Here is a 15,960-nt window from a genome sequence, read left to right on the forward strand (position 1 = left end):
CCCAGGCTCCCTTTCAGCGGCTCGTTGGGCAACAGTGCCACCTAGTGACCGAAGCATGCTGAGGTGTCACTGATCCGCCCCCTTGGAAAGGAAGAGGTTCCGGTGGCCGGCTGACACTTCCACCTCTCGCACACTCCAGGTTGTAACCCCTACGGGACAACCACTTCAGGGTCACTTGGCAAAAAAAATCACAAGGACATAACAATGTATAACCACGCCCGACTGGCTTGTTTTATTGGAGAAGGGCACGTGGAGTTAACAATGTGAAGACAGCTGGCCCGGAGGTTGGGGGAGAAGAGCCTCCCCTCCCCACACATGCCCACTGCCCCAAATAAAAATTAACCAACTATGGGAGAGCAGCTGAGACGGCGACTGAGGGTGGGGAAGGGAACAGGGAACCCGAGGACAGCGGAAGAGACCATGCGTGTGCTGGGAGGGCCCAGAGGCAGCGGCGGTGCGAGTAACGTGAATACAAGTCTCTGTATCTTCCACATAGGTCTATATAAATATATAGAGAGAAGTTGTTCACTTTCCCCTGCTCTCCCCTCTGCTCCGCGCTGCTAGCTGCGGTCCCAGCTCCTCTTTCCACATGAGGGCAAAGGGAAGGGGATGATGAGCAAGTCATCACCGAATTGCAATCAGACCCACATCCATCAGCTTCTGGATCTTCTGTGCTATTACAGGATTCTTTAAGTGTCTAATGAACAAAAAGCAAAGTTATTAGACACGAGACTTAACCTAAAAAGGTCTTATTTGCTCTCGGAGCAACCCCAATGCAAACCCTGCGGAAGGCCCAACAGGAGGCGGCCAAGCAGGAGTCCTGGCTAAGACGGCGCACTGCCCTGCCCCGCCCCGCCCCGCCCGAACCGCGGACACAGCTTGAAGCCGAAGCCGCTCTCCCTGCAGAACTGGTCTTTCCAACAGACCGCTCAAGCGATCGTGGCAAACACAGCCACGAAGCCCTTCCAGCTCACCAGCTGCGGCCCGCCTTTTCAGCTGTAAGCAAGCCATACACAGTAACCTCCCCCCCCAGAGCTCGGGCCACCTCGCAGCTCGCCTTCCCCTCTTCCGTCTCCCCCAACTCCACTTACTCGCTGAGCGCCTGGGGGTCCTTCTGCATCTGCTCCAGGATGAGCCGCATGGCCGGGTCACTCATTATCTGCTGCACCTCAGGGTCGGCCATGGCCCGTCGCTTCACGTCTTCGGGGCTGTCATGGCGGTTGTACTGGGCCATCATACAGCGCTGGTAACCATCCGCTGCCTCCTGCCTCCCAGCAAAGCCAGAAAGGGGCGCATGAGCACTGTACCAGTTCGCTGCTTCAGCAGGGCCAAGGTAACAAAGGGAACTGAGAACGGGGGAGACAGACAGACGGAGAAACAGGCAAGAAGGAAGCAGCAGCAAACCAACACCGAGAAGACCCAAAGGAGAAATGGAGGCACGGGAGAGCCCCCTGGCGGCCAAGAGCAGCCCCACCTTACAGCTGGAGTCCAGATCTAAGGCCTTCTGGTAGACGTCCATGGCTTTCGTGTAGTCCTTCATCGCCTCCAAGGCGGCCGCTTTCCGGGTGTAGCCCTTGACTGCAGAGAAAAGTGAGGCATCATCAGAACACAGCTCTGCAGGATGCCACTTCCACCTTCCCATGGGAACCCCAACATCCGTCTCGCCCGCAGATGCTAGGTCCTAATGGCCACCAGCCCCGAGACAACGGGGGGGGGGGGGGGCAAGCACGTCCTCTCCCACTCTCCATCTCTGCGCCAGTGTCGAGGGACGGGGGAGGAGTGGCAGAAAAGCACTTACTGAAGGTGGGCTCTAGCTGGATACATTCCTCACAGTCCTAGGAAGGAGAGAGGAGAGAAGAAGTGAGGCTTGAAGACAGACTGATCATTTGGAATAACTGAACACTTCGCCCAGACCCACGACAGTGTCCTCGTCTTGCATCCCGAGCTTCTGTTAATCCAGGCACCCGGGCCCTTTCACAGAAGGCCCAGCAGAGGAGGAAGAAGAGCAAGTCAAGCGAAACCATGAGGGTCGACAAATCCAGACTACAGACCACCCCACAGAAGACAAGTGGCCCGGACTCTTCAAAGAGCTGAGATTATGGAAAAATCCGCAAAAGGTGGGGAAACTTCTAGCTTGAGAAATGGAAGAGGACATGCACGCGAACCAGATGAAATGCACGGGCCTCGATCCTGACGGCTTTACCGCGCAGTTTCAGTTAAGTGGGGAAATCTGAAGAGCCCCACATCACCCGGCCTTACGCCCTTTGTCCATTACCAGGAGCTAATGACACTTCAGGAAAAGTGCACTCAGGAGCTCAGACGTGGAGTGCCAAACATATCCTACTTCCTTTCACAAATGGTTCGGCAAAAACACGTCCATGCTCATCGCTCAAAAAGGTGGAGGACACACAGGCGTTCGGGTGTTTTTGTTTGAAGTGCCTATGAAATGGAAAATTCTGGGGAAAAAAATGCCATACACTATCATTTCACACCCAGGCCTACTTCCAACTATTCCGGCAAAAAGCTAGCCCAGAAATGGTTCGGTTCCTAGCTGGGGAAGTACCACTCTCCCTCACAGGTGACCACTAGGCGAACCGACCTGGCTTTGATGTCACCCTTGTACCACAGTAGTGATGTCCCCCTAAGCCAGACAAGGGCCCAGAAGATAGTGGCATCAACAACAAAAACTATCACGGACTCAGGTACAGGGGTCTCTGCATGGGTCACACTGTCACCTTCCCATAAGGTGGTCCACACTTGGGGCGCCTGGGTGGCTCAGTTAGTTAAGCGTCTGACATCGGCTCAGGTCATGATTCTGGCGTCCTGGTCTCGGGCACATATACCTTCCTGCTCCGTAGGGAGTCTGCTTCTCCCTCTGCCCCTCCCCACACTCGTTCTCTCTCTCCCCTCCTCTCAAATATATAAATAAAATCCTTTTTTAAAAAAAGATTTTATTTATTCATTTGAGAGGGAGAGAGAGAGCACAAGCAGGGGAAGATCTCGGCAGAGGGAGAGGAAGCAGCAGACTCCCTGCTGAGCTGGGAGCCCGACCATGGGGCTCAATCCCAAGACCTGGAGATCATGACCTTAGCCAAAGGCAGACACTTAACCATCTGAGCCACCCAGGCACCCCTCACACATATAAATAAAAAAAATTTTTTTTAAAGAGGTGGTCCAAACTTGGACATTTTATTTATTTATTTATTTATAAGATTTTTATTTACTTATTTGACAGAGAGACAGAGAGAGAGGGAACACGAGCAGGGGCAGAGGGAGAGGGAGAAGCAGGCTTCCTGCCGCTCAGGGAGCCCGAGATGCGGTGCTTGATCTCAGGACCCTGGGATCATGACCTGAGCCGAAGGCAGACGCTTAACCACCTGAGCCGCTTCTCTCTGCTTCTCCCTCTGACCCTCCTCCCTCTCATGTTCTCTGTCTCTCATTCTCTCGGTCTCAAATAAATAAAATCTTAAAAAAAAAAAAAAAAAATCATCTACTGATCAGCACGGATAGTCATCTAGAGAATGGTTTAAAAATCGCCAATAGAAACACCGGACAGTTTGTGTTCGAGAGAGCAGTGGGGACTAACTCCCTTCATGGTGTTGACAGAACCACATCTGACCATGCCCAATGTGACCGAGAACAGCACACCTGCTAACTGACCTAATCAAAAAGTGAGGGCAGATGGTAAAGCCGCTGTGGAAAATACCGTGGTTCCCCCAAAAAATATACGAATAAAAATAATTAAAAAATTAAACCTTGAACTACTCAGTGACACAGCACTTCTCCTAAAAGAACTGAAGTTGGGGCCCCCCAACAGAGGCCACATGCCCCCCACCACGGACACAGGACCCCAGCAGCCACAAGGGGGGAACCACCAGTGCTGCTGACGGAGAACGGAGGAGGGGGACAGACGGACCATGGCGTGTCCGTGTAACTGAACAGCACTCAGCCTTCAAAAGGAAGACGACATGGTGCTCAGTGAAATGAGCCTGACACAAAAGCACACACGCTGGCCAGTTCCACTTACAGAAGGTCCCTAGAGGGGTCACATTCACAGAGACAGAGCAGAACGGTGGCCGCGAGGGGCCGGGGGAGAGGGAACAGGGAGTCAGTGTTTAAAGGGTGCAGTTTCAGTTTGGGAAGATGAAAAGGTTCCGAAGGTGGATGGTGGTGAGGGTTGCACACAGTGTGAATGCACTGGAGACCACTGACCTGTACGCTCAGAAAGTCAGAATAAAAAAGAGGAAGGGGAGGGGCGCCTGGGTGGCTCAGTTGGTTAAGCGACTGCCTTCGGCTCAGGTCGTGATCCTGGAGTCCTGGGATCGAGTCCCGCATCGGGCTCCCTGCTCGGCAGGGAGTCTGCTTCTCCCTCTGACCCTCCCCCTCTCATGCTCTCTCTTTCTCTCATTCTCGCTCTCAAATAAATAAAATGTTTAAAAAAAAATTATTAAAAAATAAAAATAAAAAAAATAAAAAAAAGAGGAAGGGGAGAACAAGAACAGCAAGGAAAAGGAATCTATCATCAGGAAAGGTGGAAAAGGATCCACTTTTCTTTTCTTTTCTTTTTTTTTTAAGATTTTATTTATTTATTTGACAGAGAGAGAGAGTACAAAGCAGGCAGAGAGGCAGGTGGAGGGAAAGGGAGAAGCAGGCTCTCCCCTGAGCAGAGAGCCCGATGCGGGGCTCGATCCCAGGGCCCTGGGATCATGACCTGAGCCGAAGGCAGACGCTTAACGACTGAGCCACCCAGGCGCCCCAAGGATCCACTTTTCTTTCTTTCCATTTACGTATTTAACAGGGCGAGAGAGCACAAGCAGAGAGAATGTTAGAGGAAGAGGGAGAAGCAAGCTCCCCACCAAGCAGGGAGCCTGATGCGGGGCTCAATCCCAGGATGCTGGGATCGTGACCTGAGCCGAAGGCAGACGCTTAACCACCTGAGCCACCCAGGCGCCCCCACTTTTCTTTCTTTTAAAGATTTGAGAGAGAAAGCACGCACGTGAGTGCACAAGTGGGGGAAGGGGAGGGCAGAGGAAAAAGGAGACTCCACACTGAGCAGGGAACCAACTCGGGACTCAATCCCAGCATGCTGGGATCATGACCTGAGCCCGAAGTCAGACGCTTAACCAGACTGAGCCACCTAGGCGCCCCCAAGATCCACTTTTCCAAATACTCCCAATCACTAATATAACTCCACAAGCCAGGACGGAGCAGACTTCAGTCCTGCATTTTACAAAACTCACATACACACACCACCACCTTGACTCTAAGATCAAAGTAAAACCATCAAGCAAATATTGATGAAAATAGGAAAAGAAAAAAAACCGCATTCCTCACGTACAGGTCAATTACCATAGTGCCTGCTCCACATTCCCAGACCTGCCCACCTTGAGCGCCAGCTGAAACTCCAGGAGTTTGGTGTAACAGGCAGCGCGATTGCTGTACAATTTGGCATCTTTTGGATTCCGTTTGATGGCTTCTGTATAATGCTTCATGGCCTGGGGATAGTCCCCTGGATAAAGGAAAAAGAAACTTTTTTAGAAAGCAAAAAGCCACCCTCCCCCACACCAGGGACTATTTATTTAACACACGGGCAGCCGAGGCACAGAGGACAGCTCTGGACGACTCTTATCCAAAAGCTCCATCACCTGGGCTATAACGTACCTTTCTGAAAACATTCATTGCCTTTGTTCTTCTCCTCCAACGCCAAGTCAGGGTTTATATAAGCCAGCCGCTCTTGTTCCTTCAGAATTTTCTCCGCCTAAGAAAAAATAATTCTTTGGATAATCATTTAAACTCTCATGAACATAAATATTGCACTAGAAAAATCCTGATGCGGATTTTGATTTCCAAAAAGTACCGTGGGCAACATTTTAGTTTTTGTTCAAAGAGCATGCAACTCTTGATCTCGGGGTTGTGAGTTCAAGCTCCACATTGGGTGCAGAGATTACTTAGAAAATTACATATTCTTCATTATCAAGGTACACTGTGGGGTGCCTGGGTGGCTCACTGGGTTAAGCGTCCAATTCTTGGTTTCAGCTTAGACTGGGTGTGGAGCCTGCTTAAGATTCTCTCTCTCCCCCTCTGTCCCTTCCACCTCCCCTCACTCAAAAACAAAAAAACCCCACACAAAACAAAAAAGGCAAGCAAGCCCCTGAAAATGATCCATGTGTCAATAACACAATTTTCTGACCAGTCTTGGGGCCCCTGGGTGGCTGTCGGTTAAGCGTCTTAACTTTGCTCAGGTCATGATCCCAGGGCCCTGGGATCGAGCCCTGAATGGGGCTCCCTGGTTGGCAGGGAGTCTGCTTCTCCCTCTCCCCCTGCCCCTTTTCACAATTTGTGTGTGCGCAAGCACTCTCTCAAATAAAATCTTAAAGGGCGCCTGGGTGGCTCAGTTGGTTAAGCGACTGCCTTCGGCTCAGGTCATGATCCTGGAGTCCCGGGGTCAAGTCCCACATCGGGCTCCCTGCTCAGCAGGGAGTCTGCTTCTCCCTCTGACCCTCCTCCCTCTCGTGCTCTCTCTCATTCTCTCTCTCGCAAAAAAAAAAAAATTAAAAAAAATAAAATCTTAAAAAAAAAAAATTTTTTTCTGACCAATCTTTTCATGAATAAAATCACCCCCCCCATAGTTTATGACAACTGGCACAATATATAACACTTTGGTTATGTAAGGTAAAAAAAAATCTTAAGTTACAATAAGAACCATAACACTCAATGCACCGACCCTCAGCAGAAGGTTTAAATCTTGGCCGATAAAAAAGGATAGCAAACAACCTGAGTTATTCCTTATGTGCTATCATGTGACAAGGACATTATACAAAATGACCAAAAACACTACTTAAAAAAACTTAAGGTTCACTACTAAGTAACTGCAACTATAAGGAAGAAGAACTTAAGAAAACATCCCCATTCTTTCCCTACCCACCTGTTGGCATTTCTTGAGCACATCTGGGGTTCGGTGCTCTGCCAAAGACTTGTTATAGAAATGGATGGCATCCTTGTACTTTTCTTCTTTGAAGTGGGAGTTACCAATTCGAGCGTAAGCTCTGAAAAAAACAAGCAAAAAAGAATCTGCTAAGGGCAGAGCAGGGACAAGGTCAGCTCCTGCAGAGAAAAGACATCGGCAACTAGAAATAAGGCCCCCATCACCACTGGGACACTACGCCCTCCAAACACCTTTTGTCTCGATGCCTGCAACCTCCTCTCCAGCCCACTGTTAACAGAGCAGGTGGTATGGCCAGCAACCCTCCTCCCCATGCAGGAAAATTTAAGTCTTGGACATTGACCCCTCCAGACCACTCGAGGTACCGCCGAAGGTCACGCGTACTTGGCAATCTGTCGATAGTCTTCTCGGTTTTCTCGCCCCACTTCGATGGCCTTCTCACAAAGCTCCCGGCATTTACTGTAGTCGCCCTTCTCGAAGTACACGGCTGCCAGGCAGGATGGTTAAGGAAGAGTCAGCCCTTGTCTCTCCCCAGGACTGCCTGACAACGCACTTACCCCTCGGCCTGGGCCTCACCTGCTTGATTGGTCATGTAAGTCATGTTGGTGGGGTCCAGGTCCTTGGCTCTGTCGTAGTGCTTCAAGGCTGTGTCAAAGTCTTTCTTCTTGTAAGCCTCATTCCCCAACTCCTTCTCTTTCAGCGCCTAGATGAAGTGTGGAAGGAGTACTGAGCAAATCTAACCCAGATGGCAGAGAGAGCAAGAGCTTGGGACCTGCCCCCGGTCCCGTACAGCACGTACGACCAACAGGTCACCACATTTGCCGGCATCTTCTCAACCAGCTGTGAACTGAAAAGTGAGGGGCTAAGTGTTGGAATGGAAAATTAAAAACTTTCATCTCCACTTCCTCTGAAGTGCCCCCCTTTCCATCTACTCTCTTGCATTTTATCAGAAAGCAGAGAGCTTCTTTGGGGGAGAGGAAATCTCTCCAGCCTGCACCAACCTCCAAGAGGACAGCAGCTCTGTGCCCGGTTTTACTGGGAGAGGCTGCGCCAAGTCGGTTTCTGTCCCGCGGCCTTCTGGGGGGTCTCAGTTGTCAGGGAACAGCGGCAGGGGGGTGGGGAGAGGATGAGAAGGGGCTGGCCCAGTGGCAGCAGTCTTCAGCATAGCTTGCTACCACCCACATCATAGGGCCCTTTTCCAGCTCTGAGACACCCTGAACAACCAACGCTTACCCATCTGAAGGTGCTAAATTTGGCAACAATCTGCTGTTCCCATTTATAAGAAGGGAAATAAAATCGTGTAAGCACATGCCTCCTCCTCTGGAAGACTGTGTTGCTAAGTGGACAACTTTCAACTACACACCACATCCGACCAGAAAACAGGAGCCTAAATTAGATGGGTGTAGACAACATTTCTCTGGATCCCAGCGAGGACAAGGATCACACACAGAACTTTACCGGCCTGCCCCAACAGCCCCCTGCTGCAAGTCTCTGAGATACACCATTCTCATGAAATCGCCTGGCAAGTCAACCTTTTAACATACTGACCGTTCTGGTAACAACAGCACCCGGACGCTCAGGAACTGTTACAGCCGCCCCGACCCACAGTGCTCCTGCCTGACGGGGACTGCTGGCTGACTAGGTTGTTTAGGAATGTGTGACAATAAGGAGGAAAAACAAGACCTGCTTCTTATTCTCTGGAAGATCTTCTTCCATTGGCTCTGGCTTCGTGTCCTTCTTGGGAGGAGGAGGTGGGGGAGGTGTTCCAGCTTCCTCCTCCTCATCCATACTGCCCAGATCGACCCCCAGCAGGACACTGAGAGTAGTCATGATCCGGGGATCTTGCAGTTTCCTAGCATTGATTTAAAAAAAAAAAGAAAACAAAAGAAAACCACAATTACTCTTCACAACTAATTTTAAACCCCCACTGACTGCTAAATCTCAGATGACTGCATAGAAGAGCTTCTCCTCCACAGAAAAACTGCTGGATTCTGCACTATCCACGAGGTTCCACCAAGGAATACCCTATCCTTCGACAATCCATCTAAAACGAGGTAACAGCTGTCAGATTTTTCTTTTTTTTTTTTTTAAAGATTTATTTATTTATTTGAAAGAGCGAGAATGAGAGAGAGTACATGAGAGGGGGGAGGGTCAGAGGGAGAAGCAGGCTCCTCGCTGAGCAGGGAGCCCGATGCGGGACTCGATCCCGGGACTCCAGGATCATGACCTGAGCTGAAGGCAGTTGCTTAACCAACTGAGCCACCCAGGCGCCTGTCAGATTTATTTCTTGAAGGCAGAAGACACACAGAGGAATGAGTTATAGGTATACTCCATCTCATCTCAGGAGTCACAGATAGCAATACGACTTAAGAAACCCATCTTTACACCTGACGCTCTTCTCAACCACAAGTTTCCACTCCAACGTACCAAGAGACAGCATCTGGTGTGCATGGAAAGGATAGGGTGGGTGCCAGATCAGAATTAGAGTAGAGCAGTGAAGAGGCATGGAAACTTAGGGAAAAAAATTCCAAATTATTCTGATGTTATGTCCCCCTTGACCCTTTCTAGAAATATAAACAACCAACAAACACTACCGCTCGTTAGAGTAAAGTCAAAGACAGAAACACTGTTGTGTGAGTGAGGGACACCCTCCTCCCCCTATGCCCGACCATAAAAATCCCAGGAAGCACAATGTCCACGTCCATTTCCAAAGACAAACCATGCTGCCTTGACTTACGTGCCCAGGTCGGATGGCTTGTTTCGTAGTTGCTCTATCAGTTCCCGGTAGGTAGGATCAGCGAGCAGCGTCCTTGTCCTGGGATCACTCTCCAACTTCTGGTACAGATTGGGCATGTTGAAAGGGTTCATGAATTTCCGCTCTGTTCCGAACAAAGGAAAACACGTTACCAGAAATCGGTTCCCTTGAGCCATGATGCCCCTGTAGTCTATAAGCCTGACATTTAGGCGGGGAGCCTCAAAGTTAACCCTGTTTAAAAAAAAAAAAAAACAAAAACCCCCAACAGTGTATTGGTGTCTACCTGCCAACCGGGCCTCCATATTCTGTAAGCCCTCTTTGAGCTGAGGATTATTTGCTTCATGTTTTAAACCCTCTTCGTAGGTTCGCTTGGCTTCTTCAAATCGGTTTAAGAACTCAAGAGCTGCTGCTTTCCGCGAATAGCCCTTAAACCAGCAAAAAAGGATACAAAACAAAGGACATCTAGAGGTAAGTCCAGAAGATGAAATCTAAAAAATCTGTTCTACATTTCATGGGACAAAACGGGTATTCACGCGAAGACCAAAGAACAGGAGGAGGAGCACATAATGCCAAGATTGAGAACGAAGAATCCAGACAAGTATCAAAGATGCTCACCCTCCCCACCTCAGTTTATCTTACGACCCAGGGCTGTCCGTTTCTTTGGCAGCATTTTCTCTCTCAGCAGTACAAGAGATAAGACCCGTCTCAACAACGGATGGTATCTCAGACTTGGCGACCTGTACCATCAGTCTGAGGAACACACTCAGGGAGGAGAATGGACGGGTAATCAACTATCCATCTACAGGGACACACAACAAGCCAGGTCAGGAGGGCCCAGTATGTAAAAACAGCGTACCAGAAGGCGTATCTGTGAAGTCCGAAGAGCCCCAGTGCACCCACAGCTTACCTTGGCCCAGTCAGGCTTCAAGTCTACAGTTTTGCAGCCATCCTCGTAAGCCTTCTGGTAGTCACCCTTCTTGGCATAGGCCGCTGAGCGGTTGCTGTAGAGCACGTGGTTCTGGGGATCTAACTTAATGGCCTCAGAGTAGCACTGTAGCGCGTCATCAATGTTGCCCGCACTCAGGGCCTTATTGCCCTTCTCTTTTAGCTCATTTACCTGAGGGGGAAAAAAAGCCAATGTACTTTTTCTCTCCATAACACACTTGCTTGGTCCCAATTTTCTAAGTGGCACTTCTACTTTTCTTCAGTTACCGACAAAGAAGTTATTTTACAAACCAAAAGAGAAATCGTTAATGAGTTCATTTACCATCTCCCACACCTTTTGGAACCTACCAGAAAACAGCAAGTAACCAGGAAAAAAAGCCTGACCCTTTGCTCTCCACTAGCTCCAGTGTGAATCAGAATTCCAGCCACTCTTCCAAAAGTCTCTACTTAGGGCTGATGAAGGACACACTCTAGGACACACTCATGAGGTCCTTTCACGGAAAAACAAATTTATTTGCCATTACAATGCCAAGAAGCCCAAACAATAAACCAAACACAGGCCACATTGCTCCTCACAGAAGAGGGATTCACGAAGGAAGTGAACCAAGTGTGCTTGGACACACGCTCCACAACCCACAGGCTTCACGCCGGCTTCCCTGGGAGCGTCAAGATACTCACCCATGATCAGAGAACAACCTATTTCCATTCATAGGTGTGGTGATAGGTCACAGCATGGTCGATCACTGCTCTGTTCCTTAGTGAGTGAGAGCTAGCCCACCCAAACCAGTTTTGCCGCATTTAAATATTATTCTGCAGAGTATGCAAAAAAATGAAACACTATTTGTGGTTTAATCTCCAATCCTCTCAAATATTCAAAACATGGTCCTAATTAGAGGGCTTCTCCTAACCAGGGATGCCCTACAAGAGAGGAGGGGCCACATCTCAAATGCAAACACATTTGGTGAGATCAAGCATGTCATCAAGTTACCAAATCATTCTCTCTCTGACTCTATCATCCAGCCCTGACCCACCACTGTTACATACTGATGCAAGTGATTTTGGAACCCTGAGGCACACCGATCGGGAACTTCCCTCCATTAACCAGAGATGTTAGAGAGACAACCTTGAGAAGGAAAAACTCAAAGACTGCCAAATCCAGCAAAGGATAAAAATCTTAGAACTCAGGAAGGAGACCACAAAGCAAAAAGTTAAAAACTCAGCTAGTAACAAGATGCAGCTGAGAACAGTTCCATGAAGTTCTTGCCTATCCTACGAAACATCATTTGCCAAACAGAGTACTGACCCGCAGTAGGTCAGGAAATCAAGTCTGTAAGCTGTGACCAGCACTTTAAAAGTAGAATAGAAAATACCAGCCCACGATGCACATAATAGCAAGCACTATTTTGTTAAATGTTACACAGTTGTATCTCTGCATTGATTCTAATATAAAAAGTACATTACACCCTGGGATTTATTTGAAAGATACTAAAAAAAAATGTGAACACGCCAATCTGTCCAACTTGAATACAGATCTCCCAGTTGAAAATAAAAACCAAATGCAGAGAAGTCACATGGTGAATGGGTTCAGCAGTAGGTTCGAACACATCTGGAGTTAAAATGCCAGGTGGCCAGCTCACCAGTCATGAACGTCGCAGCCCTGAGTTTAATCATTCATTCAGTCTCCCTGCACATCCGCTTCACCTACAATGGGCAGCTCACTATAAAAAGTTTTTCTTATTTTGATAACGGAGGAACAAACCCCGTTCTTAAATTTTTAAGTAATATGTTCCTCACTCCAGAAATCTTTTTCTTGTCTCTACCTTAGTCTATTTAATCCCAGATACAATTTAATTATCCCAAGTGAGCAAAAGACTTATTCATCCCTCCATTTCCACTCTATTTTTTTTTTTTTTAAATTTACTACAGAGGCTCCAATTTTAGTATATGTGCTGCCGAAGCGAGCACTACTACATAGGCTCCAGATTTGATCAAAGCAGCAATGGCTATACCTGAAGAAAGCAACACTAGGCTTTGCAGATCACACCGAAAACAAGGGGCCGGTTTTTCCCCCAGATGAATCGCTACACTTCAATGAACAGCTTCCAACGGAATAAAATCTCTCCAGACCGTTCACAACCTCCAGGCCGCCGAGAATATAATGAAGCCACTGAAAGCAACCACCAGCAGCTACAAACTCGGTCCCCTAAAAATGCTGAGCCGAGACAAGTAACTTCTTGCTGCTTATCTACATAGCCTAGATTTTCTACAGCAACCAATTCCTCCTTGTGTAATCAGAAACCAACCTTCCAGAAATATCAGTCTTGAGTTACTCTCGAATCACATACACACAAAACCGAAAAAAAAGATGAAAGGGAGGGGCGGCACATGCATCTGTAAAACACTGGTAGAGATGGAAACCGTTCCAAGGACTTTGGCGGCACCCTCCCTTTCCTGCATCAGGCAAAGTCGTCTGCCCGCCGCTCATCAAACCTTCACTCAACGCTCTTCCATCCCGGCCCTTCCAGATGCAGAAGAGTAGTATTTCCCCCAACTGGCTACTTCCAGTGTATTCCCGTCCCCGCTCCCCACATTCCTCCACGTTAACTGTGGCCAGGTCCCCGGGGGCTTCTCCGTCGGGAATCCCGGCTCTCTCAGCTGGCGAGTCCCCCGGTGTGGAGCCGGTCCTTCCCGCCTCTACGGAAGCCCCTCGCCCACCTCCATCCCTCCCAGCACCCCCACCACTGTCCCCCCCCCGCCCCCCTCCGCTGAGCCGACAGCCACCTCCCGGGAGGCCTCCGGGGCCCAGCCACGGCTTCTCTGCCCGCCGCGGGCCGAACTTCGGCCGAACTGTCGCCGGCCCTCCGGCCCTCCTCGCCGAGCCGGCAAGCGACGGGCGCTGAGTGGACCCGGCGCTCCCCGCGGCCCGGCCTCGCTACACTGCTCACCTCCCGCCCGGTGGGCTGCGGCCCTCACGCGCTCGCCGCCACCGCCGCTGCTCGGCCGGCCCCAGACCGCCGCCCCGCTCGGCGCCCGCCCCGCCCCGCTCCTCCACCCGCCGCTCGGCCTCGGCCGGTGTCCGAGCGGCCCTGGAGCCTCGGCCCGCCCCTCCCCCTTCACCTGCTCCATAGCCCAGCCCGGAACCCCGTTGAATCGACTCCGTCCGCTCCGCGTTCCCAACCGCACGCGCCGCCTTCTGGAACCTACTAGAAGCTGCCGGGACCCCCGGATCCCGCCCCTTCCTCGCCTGCTCACTGGTTGCGCTCCCCTAGGGGGCATTCTGTGCTTCCCTACTATTGGCTTGAAGTCTAGCCCATCATCTTTGTTTCTCTGTCATTGGGCAGTTGAGAGTAATCCCCTCAGCCCTGCCTCCCCCGCGCCTCCGGATTGGATTCTCCCGGAAAGCCCCGCCCACCCCAGGCTCCACGATTGGAGGGAGGGGAGAACTTCTGCGACGGGGATTGGCCGCTTGGTCCGCCAATCGTGGCCGCGCTGGCCGCGCCCATTGGTCCCGTTCTTTCTGGAAATTTCCACTTCTCCCATTGGGCTGATGGACTCCGTGACGGCAGCTCCTTCAGATTAAAAAAAAAATGTCGATTGGGCGGAGAGTCGCCGCCACTTTGCGCTGATAGGTTTAAATAGCCGCCCATCAAAAAGCAGTGTGGGGCTTCACCTCTGCAGTGGTGTATGGGAGTCCAAGGCCACAGTCGCTCTGCCGCGGTGGCCGCCTCCCGCCTCCGTGAGCCGCGAGTCCGGCCCTGACGACTCACTCTTCCCCGGCGGCCCCAGCCGGTGGGGGTGACGTCTGGGTGGACCTCGGGAGAGCGCCCTGGCCGGGACGTCCCCAGAGCCCGCTTTCAGGCGCCGAGTGGTCAGAAATAGCGAAGGAGCTGGGGTTTGGGTGGACAGACCGGAATCTCTCCGTAGCGGGGCCCGTGACTCCCCGGGTCCCCTCGGTGGAAACGCACGTTCTGTGTGACCCGCTCGTGTCAAGGGTTTGGTCGTCTAGGGCCGTGGGAGGTTTCCCATCGTGCAGTCGCGTCTTCAGCGCTCCATGAGAGGGAGCTGCCGCCATTAGTGGGAGGTGCAGGGGGGCGGGGAACAAAGACGAGTGAGGTGCTTGCCCACCTGCTGGCGGCGGCGGCGGCGGCAGCGGCCTGGGAGGGCCTCGCCGAGAGGCAGGGCACGTGCGAGAGCACCCGGGGATGCGAAAGGGCTGAGGGCGTGGAGGAGAGAGGCTGGTTTTCCCTCCTGGGCCAGTGTGTGTTTCATGGAACAAAGAAGCCGCATGCCAGGTCTGGAGAGGGCTTGGATGAGGGTCTTGGGGCCTGCGGTGTCCTTGCTACCCTCCCATCTGGGTCACGCCATCCCTGCCCAGGGTTTTAAGTGCCCACTCCTTGCCAATAGCTTGTCTCCACAGCTTCCTCTTCCAGCCCCGCTGTCCCTGATCCTTTCGCAGCACTGCAACCAGAGTCACTGCAGATCCACATCCCTTGCTTAAATTTAGCTCTTGGAGGCTTTAGATTGGGGCGCAGGGCCCGTCTCATCTGGCAGGCCCACTTATACGGCCTCTTTCCCTGTCCTCCGTCTTCAGCACCAAACTGCAGCCCGCTGACATCTCTGTTCATTAAACTAGGTGGGCTCCTTCCCTCTGGGCCTGCCTACAAACTAGTCCCTCTGCTGGGGTCCCCCTTCCACCAACTCTGCCAGGTTAATTTGGTCTTTTCAGGCTGAGATGAGCGGTCATGATTCCTTAACGGTCTACGTCCTACAAGGACACTAATTTCTGCCCACCTGTTCCTCGCTTTTACTACACTGTGGGCTATATGTGTGTCCAGTCACAAATTAAACCGGCAACTTCGGTGTCAGTGCCACATTTTGTTAGGTCCACAGGGGCCTCGTGTCCTTTTTCCTTTTTCCTTGCTTTCCAGGTGCATTGCACAGCATCTGGCACATAGTAGGTGTTCATTAATCCGTCAAGTATGATTGAATGTGTCAGAGGCGATTGTGGGCTCTGGAGAAAATGCAGTGAAAAAACCTGACAAAAATCACTTGGCACTCATTCTAGTGATGGAGACACGCCAAAAAAGTTTATAGGATATATCTGCCTAAGTGCAGTGGAGAAAAATGAAGCAGAGAAAGGGTTAAGGAGCATTGGGTGAGGGGGATGGTGTTGCATTTTTAATAAGCTGGCATGGACAAACCTCAGTGAGAAGCTAAGATTTGAGAAAAGACCTGAAGAAGTAAGGGACGAAGATGAACGGAAAATCTGGGGAAGAACCTTGCACTCAGAGGAAACAACACATGCAAAGATCCTGGG

At 50.9% G+C, this 15,960-nt stretch overlaps 1 protein-coding gene across 2 annotated transcripts; it reads right to left on the minus strand.

Annotated features, from left to right (window-relative positions):
• Positions 1 to 207: 207 nt before the first annotated feature.
• STIP1 (stress induced phosphoprotein 1) lies at positions 208 to 13,857 on the minus strand. 2 transcript variants are annotated; one of them, XM_021684966.2, is made up of 14 exons: positions 13,761 to 13,857; positions 10,606 to 10,815; positions 9,982 to 10,123; positions 9,681 to 9,822; positions 8,627 to 8,795; positions 7,520 to 7,646; positions 7,328 to 7,430; positions 6,926 to 7,046; positions 5,662 to 5,758; positions 5,385 to 5,509; positions 1,799 to 1,835; positions 1,475 to 1,578; positions 1,092 to 1,264; positions 208 to 697 (listed from the first exon to the last, which is right to left on the minus strand). In XM_021684966.2, the coding sequence occupies exons 1-14, from the start codon at positions 13,767 to 13,769 to the stop codon at positions 625 to 627; spliced, it is 1,632 nt and encodes a 543-aa protein (XP_021540641.1). In that variant the 5' UTR covers positions 13,770 to 13,857; the 3' UTR covers positions 208 to 624. The 2 variants fall into 2 exon arrangements, with proteins under 2 accessions (XP_021540641.1, XP_044775585.1); XM_044919650.1 differs by having other exon boundaries at positions 1,092 to 1,578; positions 13,761 to 13,839.
• Positions 13,858 to 15,960: the final 2,103 nt, after the last annotated feature.

Source organism: Neomonachus schauinslandi, chromosome 11 (genome assembly GCF_002201575.2).
Source record: "Neomonachus schauinslandi chromosome 11, ASM220157v2, whole genome shotgun sequence".
NCBI lineage: Eukaryota > Metazoa > Chordata > Mammalia > Carnivora > Phocidae > Neomonachus > Neomonachus schauinslandi.